The sequence below is a fragment of the Thermobia domestica genome, chromosome 13 (assembly GCF_964235325.1).
Source record: "Thermobia domestica chromosome 13, izTheDome1.hap1.1, whole genome shotgun sequence".
Classification (NCBI taxonomy): domain Eukaryota; kingdom Metazoa; phylum Arthropoda; class Insecta; order Zygentoma; family Lepismatidae; genus Thermobia; species Thermobia domestica.
The window spans coordinates 85,934,417-85,950,430 of NC_137466.1; the positions used below are offsets into that span (position 1 = coordinate 85,934,417).

General features: G+C 34.2%; 1 protein-coding gene across 1 annotated transcript in view; it reads right to left on the reverse strand.

Annotated features, from left to right (window-relative positions):
- Stt3B (catalytic subunit 3B of the oligosaccharyltransferase complex) overlaps positions 1-16,014 on the reverse strand; it is a 66,002-nt gene that overhangs the window by 13,560 nt on the left and 36,428 nt on the right. The window contains exons 10-14 of the mRNA XM_081736012.1: positions 15,697-15,868; positions 12,704-12,877; positions 11,941-12,054; positions 10,191-10,315; positions 6,311-6,395 (exon numbers count right to left, since the gene is read on the reverse strand). Of these exons, the coding sequence (XP_081592138.1) occupies positions 6,311-6,395; positions 10,191-10,315; positions 11,941-12,054; positions 12,704-12,877; positions 15,697-15,868 (670 nt within the window). The remainder of the gene's footprint in view (positions 1-6,310; positions 6,396-10,190; positions 10,316-11,940; positions 12,055-12,703; positions 12,878-15,696; positions 15,869-16,014) is intronic.

The following is a 16,014-nucleotide window of genomic DNA, read 5'->3' on the forward strand; positions in this document are numbered from 1 at the left end:
GAACAGTGACACTTACAATGAAGTTTAAATCCAAATTCAGCCCCCATTAGTACTCCTAAAGGGGAAGGGTGACATGTAAAAGTAATTGAGAATGACTGATACTAGTGTAAAATTCATCATTTTTGGGGTCCATAAGTTCATTGGTGACATATTTGGTGTTCTTTATACGCAAAATGAAACGTATTCTCCCCGTGCGTAGAACGGGTATTCTGCTAGACTTTAATAATAACGAACGGAAGTTTCACATGTTAAGTTCTTTAATATATTTGTCGCTGCTCAAATTTACACACTTGTGTGGTGTATGTATGTATATGTAAATAAGATCATCTCTCTTTTTGAGTTGTTCGAAAAATATATACTAAGAAAGAGGAATTTTTTTTAATCACAAATCAAAAAACTAAAAAGTAAAATTAAAAGGCGTTGATTTAAGTACTTTTCCTGCTACTGAAATATATATATGCTGCAGACACGTTACAGCAAATAAGATTAGCATCAGGCGAAGAAATAGTTTTTAAATTATATTTTCCGGTTTTGCCAATATTTCCGAACAAAAGATTTTTTCTAATGGGTTCAAAATTTCCAAAAAATTTACACAGCACAAGGAAGATACGGATCTCCGTAAAATATATATTTGATTTTAACATCCTGGTATTAACTAAAATTATTATGTCCCTGTTATCTTAACATTTCCCTGTTATAAACCGGTAACTTTATAAGATTACTTAAGATAATTTAAATGCGTCTATATTAATTAATCTAACTATGATTATATTTTAGTATTATTTGTAGCCATAATTCTATTCTATCACGGTGCTAACTTTAAAGGAGTGGTGCAAATATATTTGTTGCTACAAAACTTCCCTATTCTAATACAAGAAACATAAATATTCAATGATCTTAACTGTAAATTAGTAAATATAAAATAGTTCTCATTTTAAAAGCATAATGTAGTCAAATATTCGAAAATTTCAATTTTTCTGTTTTTTTTTCCAAGCTCGAAAAAAAAAACAGTAAAAATCTGTTTTTTTTTTTTACCCAAAATTTCCGTTTTTTTTTTTTTTTTTCAGGCCTTTACAACACTAGTCGCGACTGCAGTAACATTACAACATAAGAAACCGTTACAAGTGCTTCATCACAACAAATGCCATTAACACACTTTCCTATCTTTCTCGAGTGAAATGTAAAAATGAGTAGCTTGAGAATCATTTCATAATTTCGGTGATATTATCAACTTATCACAGTAAAGGATGGAAAGCCTGAGGATGAGTTCATCACAAAGAAAAAAAACTACGTATCAATTCAACACCTGAAGGATGATCATGATTGTAAATCAATATACATCATGCAACTTATTGAACCACAACAAATTTGAAGTTAATATATCGGAATACAATGGTGTATTAACTTGCTGAAAAAAAGAGAGCTGTGACTCAGGTGATCCTATCTTATTCCATCTTAACTTGAACTGCCAATAAAAACTGATATATTCAATTAACAAAATTTGAAGAAATAAACAGAATAATTGAAAGCCCAACAGACACACTGTCTTGGTTTCATTCGATTATTGATGGGAGATGGAAAAAAATCTTATATTGAATAGAATGTGTCGTAATAAAGCAAGCTGCACACAAAGAAGCGTGCTGAAGAAGTTTCTTGACACTTACGTGTCATCAGAAATAATTGTGACATGCTTCAATTGAAACAAGGCTCACCTCTTCGATGTCAATGACACTTACTTGCCCACGATTATCTTCAGCGCTGCTGCACAAATGAAACAAAAAACAATAATAGGACAGACTATACATTTCTCAGAATTCAATTTCGTATGTTTGTTTGAACTTCAGCTGGGGTATGCAAGTAGCTGACTTACTTATAAATTAAAAAAGATGATCCAGCATGTCAATTGTGTTCTTAGCATGTCAAACACAAAACTATAGATACAGAATTATTCATATTTAACAAAAATGATAACAAAAAGTTAACCTAATAACACTCATTCTTCTGAGATACGTCAAAGATGAATATACTCGTAATAGCACAGAAAATTGCACCTGATAAGCCTGAAAATGAAGATCGTGCTAAACACTAAAACATTACATTAAAAATTTTGTTTTAAAACAACGGAAGTCACATGATCCACAATAAGAAAAGAAAAAGTATGATAACTAAGCACGAAGTTGATTCTATTTACCTTACTTACCTTTTCCTCATTCGTTTCAATTACTAATTAACATGTCATTCATTCTCCTATAATTATAACCTGACTTAATTAAGAGCAAACGGAATTAATTGCAGAAGAGCAAACGGTAATTATAAGGTATTGGTGTCAACCTCAAATTTTATTAGAGTATTATCAGGCATGTTACTCATTTTTCAAAGTTGTGTTTCTTTTTTCTCTTCGTGTTTCTTGCTCGATTATCAATTCTCATATTATTCACCTTCCCGTCACTTTTAGCAGAAACTAACTTCTTACAACCAAGAGTGTCTGTAGACAAGAACTCCGTAGCAGACGCAATTTTCAATGCTTACCACAACAATTTCGAGAATTATCACATATGTTATTCACATATTAGATAATACACAATTTATAAAATACGCGAAAGTTTGATATGAATGACCTATTTAAAACTTCAACACCTCTTGTCTCCCTGTTTCTTCCCTATTGTACATCCTGTCTAGATCTATAGTTTTTTTTCACTTTAAAAGAAAAAAATGAAATCTTTGAGTTATGCCGGTTAGGCTAAAGGAGACGGTGATTATGAGAAATGAATGAAATGGTGGAATGAAGAAAGTGGGAGGAAACGGGAGAACCCCGAGAAAACCCACGCACACGGTGTTTGTCCACCACAAAGTTCACTTGGAGGGGGCTGGGATCGAACCCGGGACCCTAAGCACCAGAGGTGAACGCTCTACCACTGAGCCACCGCGGCCCCCCACTTTAAAAGAAAAAGTACACAACGAAAATCGAATAAAAGATATGGAAATTTAGAAAGTACAACATACACTATTCACAAAAGCTTATTGAATAAATTAATTGTTTGTAAGTCTCTTCTTATATGCCATAAATTTCTAGGGAATTATGTCATAATTGTCGGACACTCACATTTCTGCACAGTGCACATGGTTTTGAAAACGTATATCAGTTCATTTTCGGTAAATATTCTCCAAACCTCACATCTTTAAAATCGTGCTATAAGTAATCGTCTTTTAAATTCCAAGTGATGACACTTCTAATACTATTTGCTGCACAGCAGTCTGAATTTGGTTAAAAACGGAACTGAATATATATGAGGCAGTTTTCGATATTTAACTGCCTTATAAGCATTTAAGAATTACAGGAAATGTTTGAGAAAAGTATTTTTGTTGCTTTTGATTGATTGAGAGGTTATTTGGAGTTCAACACCATTTTTCGCAAGGCTACATGAGACGAGACCTACTGATTTAAATGAAAACCCGGAGTCACGTGCACAGAAAGCATGAAGGAAATACTCGAATAAATGATTTTATCTACATCTATCAATAAATTCTAACACTTCTTAGCAACATTTAATAAACAAATAAAATAAACGTTCTCTGTTCATTGTTAACCTTAATATTTTCTCATATTTCTCAAAACGGATATCTCAAACACACCTTTTGATGCACTACTCTGTGAATACTTTCTCAAAACTTCTCTTCACTATTTATTCGGAAATTAATATTAAATTTAGTTAACTGTCGTTTTGCATAAAAATCTATTAACACTTCTAACGTTTACTGCAAAACCAACCACACTCGTCTTTTAAAGGCCCACTATGCATCACTATCTTAGTAATTACACAAACATTTGGTTTAGATACTGCTGCTTTCTGTCGAGTTTTGTCGCGTTAACATCGAAGCAGTACAGTTAATGGTACGTTAAAAATTAGATGCAGTAAATAAAAGGTAACATTTACAAATTATTATATACATGTGTCAATTCCTATTCCTTAAACAACTAACACAGATACTATCAAGTAATGTATTTGGAAGATCATTTATATTAAAATACACGTGTTTAGGTATCTATCTATCTAATGATTTCTGTAAAAATTAGTGTATCTGACAGTATAATACTCTATTTTAATATCCTTGTTCCTGTTTAAAGACTATTTCGAATATGAATATATCCGTCATCTTTGCAACTGCTAGTTTTTACTTCACTTCGGATAGATAACACTTTTAAACTACAGGCTAGCCCATAATTATGCATATGATGTTTTGCTGTTTCAAAGACTGTGATAAAGAAACTAGCACCCTAATTTGAACATAAAACTGAACGTATACACATTACTCTCATACCTTTCCTTACAAGAATTTTAATCTCTGTTTTCCATGGCATGATTCACCAATGCACCATCTAAATCGATACATGCCTGGAGACGAAGAGCAACACAAGCAGCTTGACAGACCTGTACTGGTATCCTGTGGAACTCTTCTGTGATAGCTTCTCGTAGTTCGGCCAAATTGTGTATGTAATGGGCGCACTTTGTCCTTTAAAACACCTCATAAGAAGAAGTCAGGTGGTGACAAATCGGGACGTCGACCGATCCAGCGGTTCGGGAATTTTTCGTTCAGCACCGCCATCCTATATGGCATACATTAACGGTTCTAAGTTCAGGACCGTTATCCCCACTCTCAGGTTACACAGTGTTGCCATATCGAATTTTTTTGTCCAGAATTACAAATACTACAGTCAAACATCATATACATAATTATGAACGACCCTGTATGTTCATTCTCAGAAAAACGCGGCACAAGCCCTTCTTCCTACCCTGAAAGACGCACAATTGACTTCTCTTCGTTCATCTCAAAGAAGCACAAGGCAATTATTCAGAACTATGACAACTAGACAAAGAAGTCTTACAACAGCTCTAATAGTTGCAATTCAAATTAATTTAGATTTCTCCATTTGAGTTTTGGCATCCTTATACAACATCAAGGTTATGAAGGACAGGATCTACTATTAACATGGGCTGTGAATCACGACCGAAACTTTAATCAGATGCAGTTGGCGTGTGCACAGATCATCTTGCAAGATCAACTCACAGTATAGGCCGTCCAAGAGAACTGGATTTCAAGCCTACGCCACCAACCTCGGCTTAGATTTATCAGGTTATAATGGGTGGATCAAGAGTTCATAAAATATTGATGGAAGTGCATATTTAGGTCATACATGCTCTTTTAGCATCAACTTACGTACAAATGAGTTAACCTGAGTACGGTTTCAGGACAACTGCCAAAAAATACTTCTCTCTCTGTGTGTGTCAGAAGACACTTAAATTAAATTACTAGTTTCGTAATAAATGACGAAAAGAACTTACACGAGGTAGGTACGCACTTCTCCTGGAGACTATTAACTGCGATTTTACCCACAAGATAGAAAATAATGTCCACAGAATCCACTTATTTTATTTATTTATTAGTTAATTAACTACGTTCCAAATGCAGCTGAAGCAACTTCACACTGATCCACAACATACACTGCCGAATTAGCATTCGTAATATGATGTAAAAATGTGCTTTTCCACACAAATACTGAACATGAACAGTCTTTGAATAGTATACCTCAACAACTAATTTTATTCAAATGCCATTATGTACCTTTGGATAGATGGATAATATTATATTTTGTAGAATACTTGGTGAATAGTAAGGTACTTATTTCTATCATTTACGAGATACTTCTTCAGTTTTACTTAACGGGTTTTATCTTGCATGCATGTATGTCACAACAGAAAAATGTAACCTAATTTCAAAATTGTAAGCGAATCCAGTTTGATTTTTTGGAAATAAATCTTTGATTCTTCCCTCACTTCTATCTGGGATTCTTATTTACACAGCTGCCTTCCGGGCTTACTCGACGATGTCAACCTGCAATCTGTTTTTGCTACAGACAGATGGGCGTTGAGAACAGCCATCAATTTCATGCATAGCAGCATAATAAACGTATGAACTTAGCCATCTGATAAATTTGACAGGGTTCCGTAACTACGAAACTGAAGTTGACCATTTGCACACTTTTGTGGAACAAGCAACACTCAACACAAACAGTTAACTTTCTTTGTAAACGTAAGTGACTGATCACTATGAAGACAAAATTGTCATAAAAGTGGTACAAATTAAACTAGTACTTTCTACATAACTCAGTAAAATTCTCCAAGGTATATGATACAGTATATAATGTGGTTTAACGATAATTCTCAGACTCACAAAATCATTTACAAATAATTACCTATAATCACTCATAATTTTACGTATAGTGCATAATAAAACTGTAAATGGATCTTACCTTCTTTGAAATACTTGAACGAGTTTTTATCTTTCTCTTCGCGAGGGGAATTCGTGGTCTGTTAAAATCACTTGGTCTCTTTACCCTAAAAAGTAAGACAGGAATAATAATTCATTTCACTATTATCGTAAGAGTTTTGATTGATTTTATCTAAATTTGATTTATTAATTAGTTACTTCTACTGGACTTCCTCTTCTATATCTAATTTAATTTCTCTCTTTTATATATGTAAACTTTAAAGGTAAATTTGCATACAAATCCAATAATTTCCCACTCCTTAATATCAAATATTTGCTAAACATTTTCAAATTTCATAAAGTGTCTATACAAAAGGCACTAAGATAAAAGGTGTCATAATTAACGTTACGGTTTAGATGTTAAATAATGTTTTTATTATTTACATTCTTTCCTTTATCTTTTCAGGGTTATAAAGCGACAATTGGAAAATACATCATGGAAAGACTCACTATTCAACAAAGAAATAAGGTTGTTCAATTTTACTTTGAACGATAATATTCATCCGTTTTAGCACAGCGAAAAATGCGCCCAGTGTACCAACAATTTATTGATTGGTGGAACATATTTATCACATGATAAGTGTCCGAGGTCTTCCATGTACTGAAGGGATTACTGCGATATACCTCTTTAAAAACGACGAAGGACATAAGTTAACGTGGGTTTCTCAATGCCAAACGATGATCGCTAATTTTTTTTAAGACAAGACATGGAAAATAATCCAAGTATGCGATTCCAACAAGATGGAGCTACTACTCACGCCAGGCAAACTGTGGCACTCTTGAAGTAAATTTTTGACGAAACAATAATTTGACTTTTTTCGATTTTAGCTGGACTCTCACTTGCCAGATTTAATGGCCGCAGTCACTTTCAAATTTAACCTCACAGAAGTATGCCCTAAAAATTGCTGATCTAGGAAAACATTGACGCCATTCGTACGATGGTACTGCAAGATCAAACAGTAACCCTTCGGTATTTGAAGAGACTGTTAGCACTTCGTACGAGTACAACACACTGTGATGAAGTACGTGCTATAAGGAAAGTATCAGTCAATTACTATGTATATGCTGAACAGCAGTAAATGTTTGCTTGTAAATAGATTACTCACGTGTATGAACATAATCTAAACAGTTTTTGATCAAGATACGTGACTCAAGACGAGACTGAAATCCACCACTTTGTTTTCGGAACGAAAGAGACTACAAAGCAGTGCAAATATCACTACTCCCACAGTTCGCCTAGGATCATTAGCGGGTAAACTGATGATCAGTGTATTTTGGGTCTCTGAGGGCATTTTTCTTATCGATTATCTGCTAAAAAGTGCTACGGTGACTAGAGAATACTATTACGAACCATTACGGTTTTGCGTGAAAAAAAAAAAAAAAAAAAAAAAAAAAAAAAAAAAAAAAAAGACAACGCGACAGCTCACAGGTCACTGATGTCGCTGCGAATGAATATAGATATACTGCTTCCATATACTATCCGGATATAGCGTCCTAATATTTGTCTTTCTGTTCGCTCACTAAGGACGATTTTTTCAGCAGTGATGAAGTTATGGCGCTTGTTAGTGATTTCCTCAAAAGTAGGCCTTAGTTTTTCCTTCCCTTTTTTCCCTCAGTTTACTTACAATAACTTCTGGATTGATGAAAGAAGTGCCATGAACTCAAGAGATAAATTACGCTGAATAAGAAAACCAGTCTTATGTGTCTGCGAATGTTTCTTGGTTAGGTAGAAACTTGTCAATTATTCCTCACATCATCCCTCATGTCAGTTATATTTTCTACGAAGGACATTTCATAAAATATGGCAACCAAACTGCAGTAATGGAATTCCTGTATATGTGTGTGCTCGATGAGGCTATAATATGGCACAAATGAACACGTAAGTATGAATAAAAGTACAATTCATACGTAGCAAACAGTAAATACCCTTCAAAAATTCAACCGTCATATCGATACTTTGTCAATGGGAGGGAAAGCGTTGAATAACGTCGCCTTGTGTAACTCCCCAATACATACCACCTGCTAACGCCTTCCCGCTCGTTGGAAAAAGATGAGTGGTCCCTGAAGAACTATTTGAAAAGATATTTGCTACATATATACTGTACTTTTCTTGCCAGCTTCATATTTTTGTTCATTTGTATTAAGGTAATCGAGCAATGAATCTGTATATTCATATCTTTCTACTGGCCCCGGCCGAAAGCTCTCGTACCCTGTTGGTGGTAATGACTAGGACCTTCCTATGGCCTTCAAACGCATATAGATGTTTCCGTTGCTGTAGTTTTTTTCTTTCTTTCTTTTTGCAGGTGTTTCGAGCTCAGTCAACAAGATTTATGAAATTACTCTCGTATAATGAACATAATTAACAACGCAATTATTAATCATAAAAAGATTCAAGACATTTTATTTGGAATTTTCCTAATGCGTCAAATGCAATAAATTCTTATATACAGAGTAGTGCTTCAACATTTCGCCTACTTCTTATAAGGTTTAATCAGAAATAAAATACAGATATGGGAAAAGTAAAAATCTAAAAGTACATTGCTCTTAAGACCATACTTTTCACATCCATTACTTTCCACTTAATCTATAATTTAAAACTCTGCAAGTTTAAGAATTATATACTGACTGGCAGGTTATTGATCAGCCGAAACTTTATGACCATTACGTTTTCAACGAAGTTGTTGAGCTGACGTAACAGGCACGGGCTCAGTAGAAAATCTAGCCAGACGGTGACAAGGGTATTATAATTAGTCGGTGTGCTGCTGGTGCATAGAAAGGCTAAGGCCGGCAATATATAGCAGCGTTCGATAGGGGCCAGATTGTGATGGCCAGACGGCTGGGAAAAAGCACCTTGAACACAGAGTGACTTGTCGGGTATATGCGAGCTGCCGTGATTAGTGTCTTCCAAAGATGGCAAAGGGATGGTGAAACCAGCACCAAACCAAAAGACATAGGGCGGCCACACCTCATAGAAGATGTCGTATGTCGTAGACAATAGAAGTTGGTACAACAGGGTAGGGCGCAAACAGTGGCACAATTAATAGCAGATTTGAATAGCGGACGAAGTACGAGTGTGTCTGAGCACAGTATTCACCGAACACTAATACCCGTATCAGTGTTACATAACGCTGATATGGGTTTCCAGAGTAGACGTCCCATATGTGTACCGATGTTAACCTCACGGCATCATCGATAACGACTGAAATGAGCATATGCCTATAATCACTGGACGGAAGAGCAATGGTACAACGTTGCATGGTCCGATAAATTACCACACTGCCCTTATCATATCGATCGTTGGATCAGAATGCGTCGTCTTCCAGGGGAAAAGCTGCTCCAAACGTGCACAATAGGATGACCGGCGGTGGTGGCTCCGTTATGACTTGGAGAACTTCAGATAGACATCCTTGGGCTCCATAACGCATGTGGAGAGCACCATGATGACTATTGGCAGGTCATTGTTTATCACAGTACACCCATTTATGTCAGGTCATATTTCCAGCTGCGATTGATTTCTTTCACAGGACAACCCTCCTTGCCGCAAGGCCAACAGGCGTTCCACTGGTTCGACGAGTAGTGATAAATTTCAATTGCTGCAATGGTCCCCGAACTCATCCGATCCTAACCCAAATGAACATCTTCGGATGCCATCGGACGTCCGATAAAGCTCATCCAAACCCCCAAGCGGAATTTACAGGAATTATGTGACATATGTATGCAGATGTGCGCCTGCCTCCAACTACCTACCAAGGTCACATCCCAAACCACATTGTTGCTGTCCTGCGAGCCAAAGGTGGATATACCAGATATTAGGTAGGTGGTCATAATGTTCTGGCTGGTCAGCGTATGTCTTAATCTCTTACCTGTAAATTCGTACTAGCCAGTGTTCTGTTGTATACGCTTCTTCTAAGTAAGTTAATTCAAAATTCTTATTTCCAATAACAGCATTTCTGGTTCTATCAAATCCAGATGGTGTCCTGAAGTCCAACTGAAAAAGAAAACATTTATAATTTTGACTTAATTTGATTTTCAACAGCGAGGCTATATAAGACACGAATATGCAGTTTAATGTGGGATCCAAACCACTTGATCTTCTGTCGGTAAGCGAACTCGGGTCTCCCACGACAAAGGCGCATTCGCTAAAAGCTTAACCGCGAGGGAGCTCTATGAATAAAAAGCACGCAACTCTATTAATCTTCCTTATAGACCAGCGAATTCACAGCTGAAATATATTGGTAATTGTAACTTTTTACTCTCTAAAATTTAAAGAATTTTGGAACCCAAATTAGTTTATTTATTAAGTCCTCAACCATTACACATACAGCCTTTATGAATCTGCAACACAAACATATTAAAAAAGAAAAATGTGGAAAATGAATCGCAGAAGACAGGAAATTATATTTAATTTCATGTTTTACGGTGTCATTCCAACAAGTTTATTAAAATTAAATTTGTAAAATAATTTTGTTGACTCATAAGAGGTCTTATTAATGCCAGTAAAATGTAACTTAACTCAATATAGAAGAAATTAATAAAAAGGAATTTCCTGAGTGATCAAGCCAAAAGTCCTTACGGAACAGGTGTTTCAACAACATACAACTTTCCGGATCAAGATAAAAATTTTGGTGGTCTGGAAGGTACAAATGGTCAAGTCACTCTCACTACTACTTCGTGGATTCAAATGGGATCTCGCAATGAATAACTACAACCAAACGCAAAGAAAAGAGTGAACACTACGGAAAGTACAACATTACCATATTCCTTAGTAAAATAATACCCAACATAATAAACAAAATCAAATTACGTTAAAAGCAGAACATGTCAAAGCCCCATTTCTGACAAAGGACGATGCAAGACCTCCTTGGCTGTCATCAAGTGAATCCACTGCATGATAAAAATATGGAAGAGAGATTTTATGCAATGTGGAAAACTCAAGAATTTGAAGACAGACATGAAAAAAACGGAGATCGATATAGTAGGAATAAACGATATGAGATAACCTGATCATTGAGACCACTGAAGCGAAAAATGCAGGGTGATTTGTTCAGAATTGCAAGATAAAATAGCAGTAGTAGAATATCACCTCAGAAAGAAGATTGGACAGGGAACAGGCTTTAACGAGACCGTGATAATGGTAAAGAGATAAATTTGAAACCTAGCGCTAGTGCAAGTCTACCTATATATCCAGTTAAACACAGGGACGAAGCTGAAGAGTTATACGAACAAATAGAAGAACTGTTTCAAATCGGAGATAAGGAGAACTCAATCATTATTAGTGACTGGAACGAAGTCGTTGCTGAAGGTATAGAAGGCACAACAATATCAATTAGACAACGTGAGGAAAACTGAAGGAGTACCACGGCTTGTGGAATTCTGAAGAAGCAGCAATATCACAAAATAAAAGAAACTCGACCTTCATTTTCGATCAACTGCTTAGAAAATATACAAAGAGAAGACAGAGGCAATAGAAGGTAACTGAGTTTTAACTTCTATCATATACTATTACGTACGTATTCTCAGGCATGAAGAAAAAAAAAAAAAAAAAAAACTATTCTTACATCGAATAACCCAAAAGATGTCAAATTTACAACGTATTTAAAATTATCAGCTTACCTTCAATTCTCCGAATCTATAATAACTGAGTTTATACATCAAACAATTTAACATTGTTTGAGAACCCTCTTCATCGACTCGAAATTCTCCTGAGTCTGAGAAATAATCACTTTCCTGCAATAATAAAATGAATAACATTACAAGAGACAATAAGTCAAAAGATGAACAATGATTTAGTAATTTTAGACTTTATACTCGAGAGTTCAGATGCAGTTACCGTTTCAATCCTGCTTTTATATTTATAACAACAAGTAACTTGTTTTCATAGTTAAGTTTATTTTGAATATGAAATAAATCATTGCTATAATTCAATTAATAATTCTTGTTAATATGAAGAACACAGCTGCTCGGATATGTGTATTTTATATCAGAAATATTAAAGAATAGCACATTATTCCGAACAGCTTTATCATACTTCAACAATTTTAAATTGCAAGTAACTACAAAATGGCATTGTATATAGCAGTGAATGGGAAGATTTTGCAGTTAACTAACTCCGATCTACCAAGAAACGTCGAAACTGTATAGAACAATTTTAACAGATGCATTTAACAGTAAGTTTTGGCTAATAATTTAACCACATGAATCATTTCCTTTCGTTAAATTTATTTATAATTTATTGACTATCCTTCGTGCCAGCTCAAAAATACTACAATTATCTTAATTAAATGCTACTTTCATATGCAGAAACATTTTAAGTCACCCCAATACTCAAATAAACGATGATTACTATACTAAAAGGTACTACGAACTCAAAACTTACTCTGATATCTTTAGGATGTTCTCCTTCCGCAATCCTCACCATCCACAAAAATTTATTTATATCGTCCCCTGAGTAGCCTATAACGCCTCCAAATATTACTAATACATAATCTACGTCAAGTGAAAGCATTATTTTATATGCTTCGCTCTCGTTGGAAGACATTGCTTTTCCAACCTGAAATATACAATTAACATAAAAAGAAGTGCGTAACATATGAACGGACTATTTCAAAAACATAATACCTGATAAAATAACAGGAATTCCTAATAAAATCTGCACTAACTTGCATGTATATGGAACAAGAGCAGTGTTTTTTTTTTTTTTTTTTTTTTTTTTTTTTTCTGGCCGTACGCATTATCGGCATCTTTTCTCTCAAGTTTTAAAAATTACTATTTCTGTAGTCATTTTTGCATTTATGAAATGCATTTTTCAATTTAAATCGACTTGAAGACTAGAGCAACAGTACTTTATATGCATTTAAAAGGTAATACGATCAACGATTTGCTTCACTTGTCTAAATTTTGACGCCTGCCTTCGAAGCTACTAAAATTCCGCTAGTAAAAGTGAAAAACACGCACGGTTTTCACTTCACACTTCATTTTCAGGGAAAATTTCTTCAAATTTTCTATTAGTTTTAAGCTTTCGCTTTTTTTTCTTTTCACTTCTTTATAGTACTTTTTCTTTTCCTTTCTACTCCTCCATTTCCCGTATCCTGATTCTTTGATGTTTATAAATTGCGTTTTATCCCACCTTAATCTAACGTCATCTTTATGTTGTTTATTTTTTCCTTCTATCTTCTTCCCTGTCTCTTCTATTTTTATGATTTTAAGACTGAGGTCTATAACTAATTAAAAATTTGATAACTGTAAAAGTGAAAGGACTAATCTTATTGGCTGTTAGAAGTAACTTCCTCATTATACTTTTTCTGAAATGCATACGGTGTAATTTTAGATTGTACTTTTATAATGTGTCTGATGAAGGCAATGATATACTGCCAAAACTGTAACACACTACCAATAAGAAGTATAGGTTAGATTTTACTTTTATTACTTTAAGTCAATTATCAGTTACTAACAACAAATAAGGTAAGAAGTCGAACAAACTTCATGCTAAAGTTGCAATACCTCACAATACTACTTATCTACTTAAACTTCATACCTGGGGGTTTCAATAGGAATAAAGTAATATACAATCTCCAGCAAAAGAGTGTATCTACCTGCATAGTTCTCTCAACAACTTTTAAATGGAAACTCTTTAAGTGCATATTGCTCTAACTTTAAAACAGTAAGATTTCTTGAATTATTGCAAACTTTGCTCAGATCGGCTCTCACACTATAGTTTTTGATACCAAAAATTGTGTGGCTGAAAAGCCACTTCTCTTTGTGACTATACAACAATAGCTTACAGAAATACCTGTATAACAAAATCTTAACCAAAAATTAAAAACATTATTTTTGCTTTACTAAGTATTTTAGTTTAAATAAAATTAACTTTAGTACGTATTATATAAGAAAATGGAAAGAATCAAAAGAATCAAACAAATTTATTCCCATCCTTCATAAATATTAATTCAATGAAAATTCGAAGACTAAACAAGTGAAGAACTTAGCCTGAAATCGAACTCGGATCTCCAGATTATAGTGTCGATGCTCTAATCACTACACTAGCCAATTCACTCAGTGAGAAACGTTACAGATCACTTATCCTTAGGGACGGTGCACAATTCCTTCTCAGACCGTATGAAATGTTCTAAAACAAATATTTATGTGCTTGGACACACCGAACTTGTATCAAACTTTTCTTTATAACTTTTAATCTAACTAATTTTAAAGACAATGGCGGCAAGAGGAGACAACTGAAATTTTTAGTAAATTTCAACATCAGGATCACAATGAACTAAATTATCTCACTCCTTTCAGACAATATATTAACATGCTAAGAAATCCTTACCATCATTTTACACATTTTACTTGTTCATATTTCATAAATAGATGGTTCAGTAAGAACTGAAACATGACTAATTTAATTTAATGAACAGGAGTGAGAAACATTTTACTTAGAAATAACTCTAATTCCTTCTAAGTTTTCGGGTCTCTCTTGGTCATGGAGGTTAAAAACAGAAGAAATGATAAAAACATTACGAAAATAAAAGGAACGGACTCCCAGGGTCGAGCAGAACGAAGAAGTTAAAAACACCTTGTCCAAGCTTCTGATTAGTCATAAAAAGGTGGAGCAACACACTGTAACATAGCGGGATAATTTTGTGTATTCTCTTGTTTCATAGTAAAAGGTTGCCAGTTCGTATTGGTATTTTTTATTTCTATGCCACTATTATTTCATTTCTCAATTACCGCTTTCCTTTCCTTACACAACCACCCCTTATCTAAACTCAATTTTGGTTTTCTCAAACAAATAAACAAATTTCCAAATAAACAGTCTGTCAGTTTCATTGTTATCTCTAAACAAATTGTAATTCCCGTAAGGATATATAATTCCTGAAACTTTGCCTTATTTGCCGCTCAGGGTCCTAGAACATTTATACAAAACTGCAAGGATTTACGTAAAATAGTTTCGGAGATCTGGCGAACGCTAAAAAACCATGCAATACTAGCAATTGGATTTTTAGGATTCGTCGTATGAGCTAATCATATATATATATATATATATATATATATATATCCCTAATTCCCCTTTGGGTATGCAATTCCCAAACCTCGCCGTATTTACAGCCTACGATGAATATATATATATATATATATATATATATATATATATATATATATATATATATATATACGTCTAATAGTTTCTGAGAATGACAAGATAAATATATATTACTCTTCAAGTTTTGCGTTCAGCTTTAATAATTTCATTAAATCTACACCCACAGAGGAGTATCGCTTACTTCATCTATTTCTTATACTATGTGTACTCCTATCGTTGACAAATCACTTACAGAAGCTTGTGTACCATAACCAGTTGCAAGTACTTACAAGAGCAATGTGACTATTATTCCACGTATTATTATCCACAAGTGTTGTCCTATTAGCCATACCGGCAATCTGATAACCATAATCCCACCAACTCATTACTCTTGCATCGTCTGCTGTATTATGTGAAAGCCAATAGTAAGCCTCTCTAAAGTCATCCAATATTTGACGTGACCTGGAAACACAATAAAGTTATAGTCACCAAATTTGATATATATATATATATATATATATATATATATATATATATATATATATATATATATATATATATATATGTAGCAATGTACTGTGATATTAGACAACTCTATTGATTCAAAT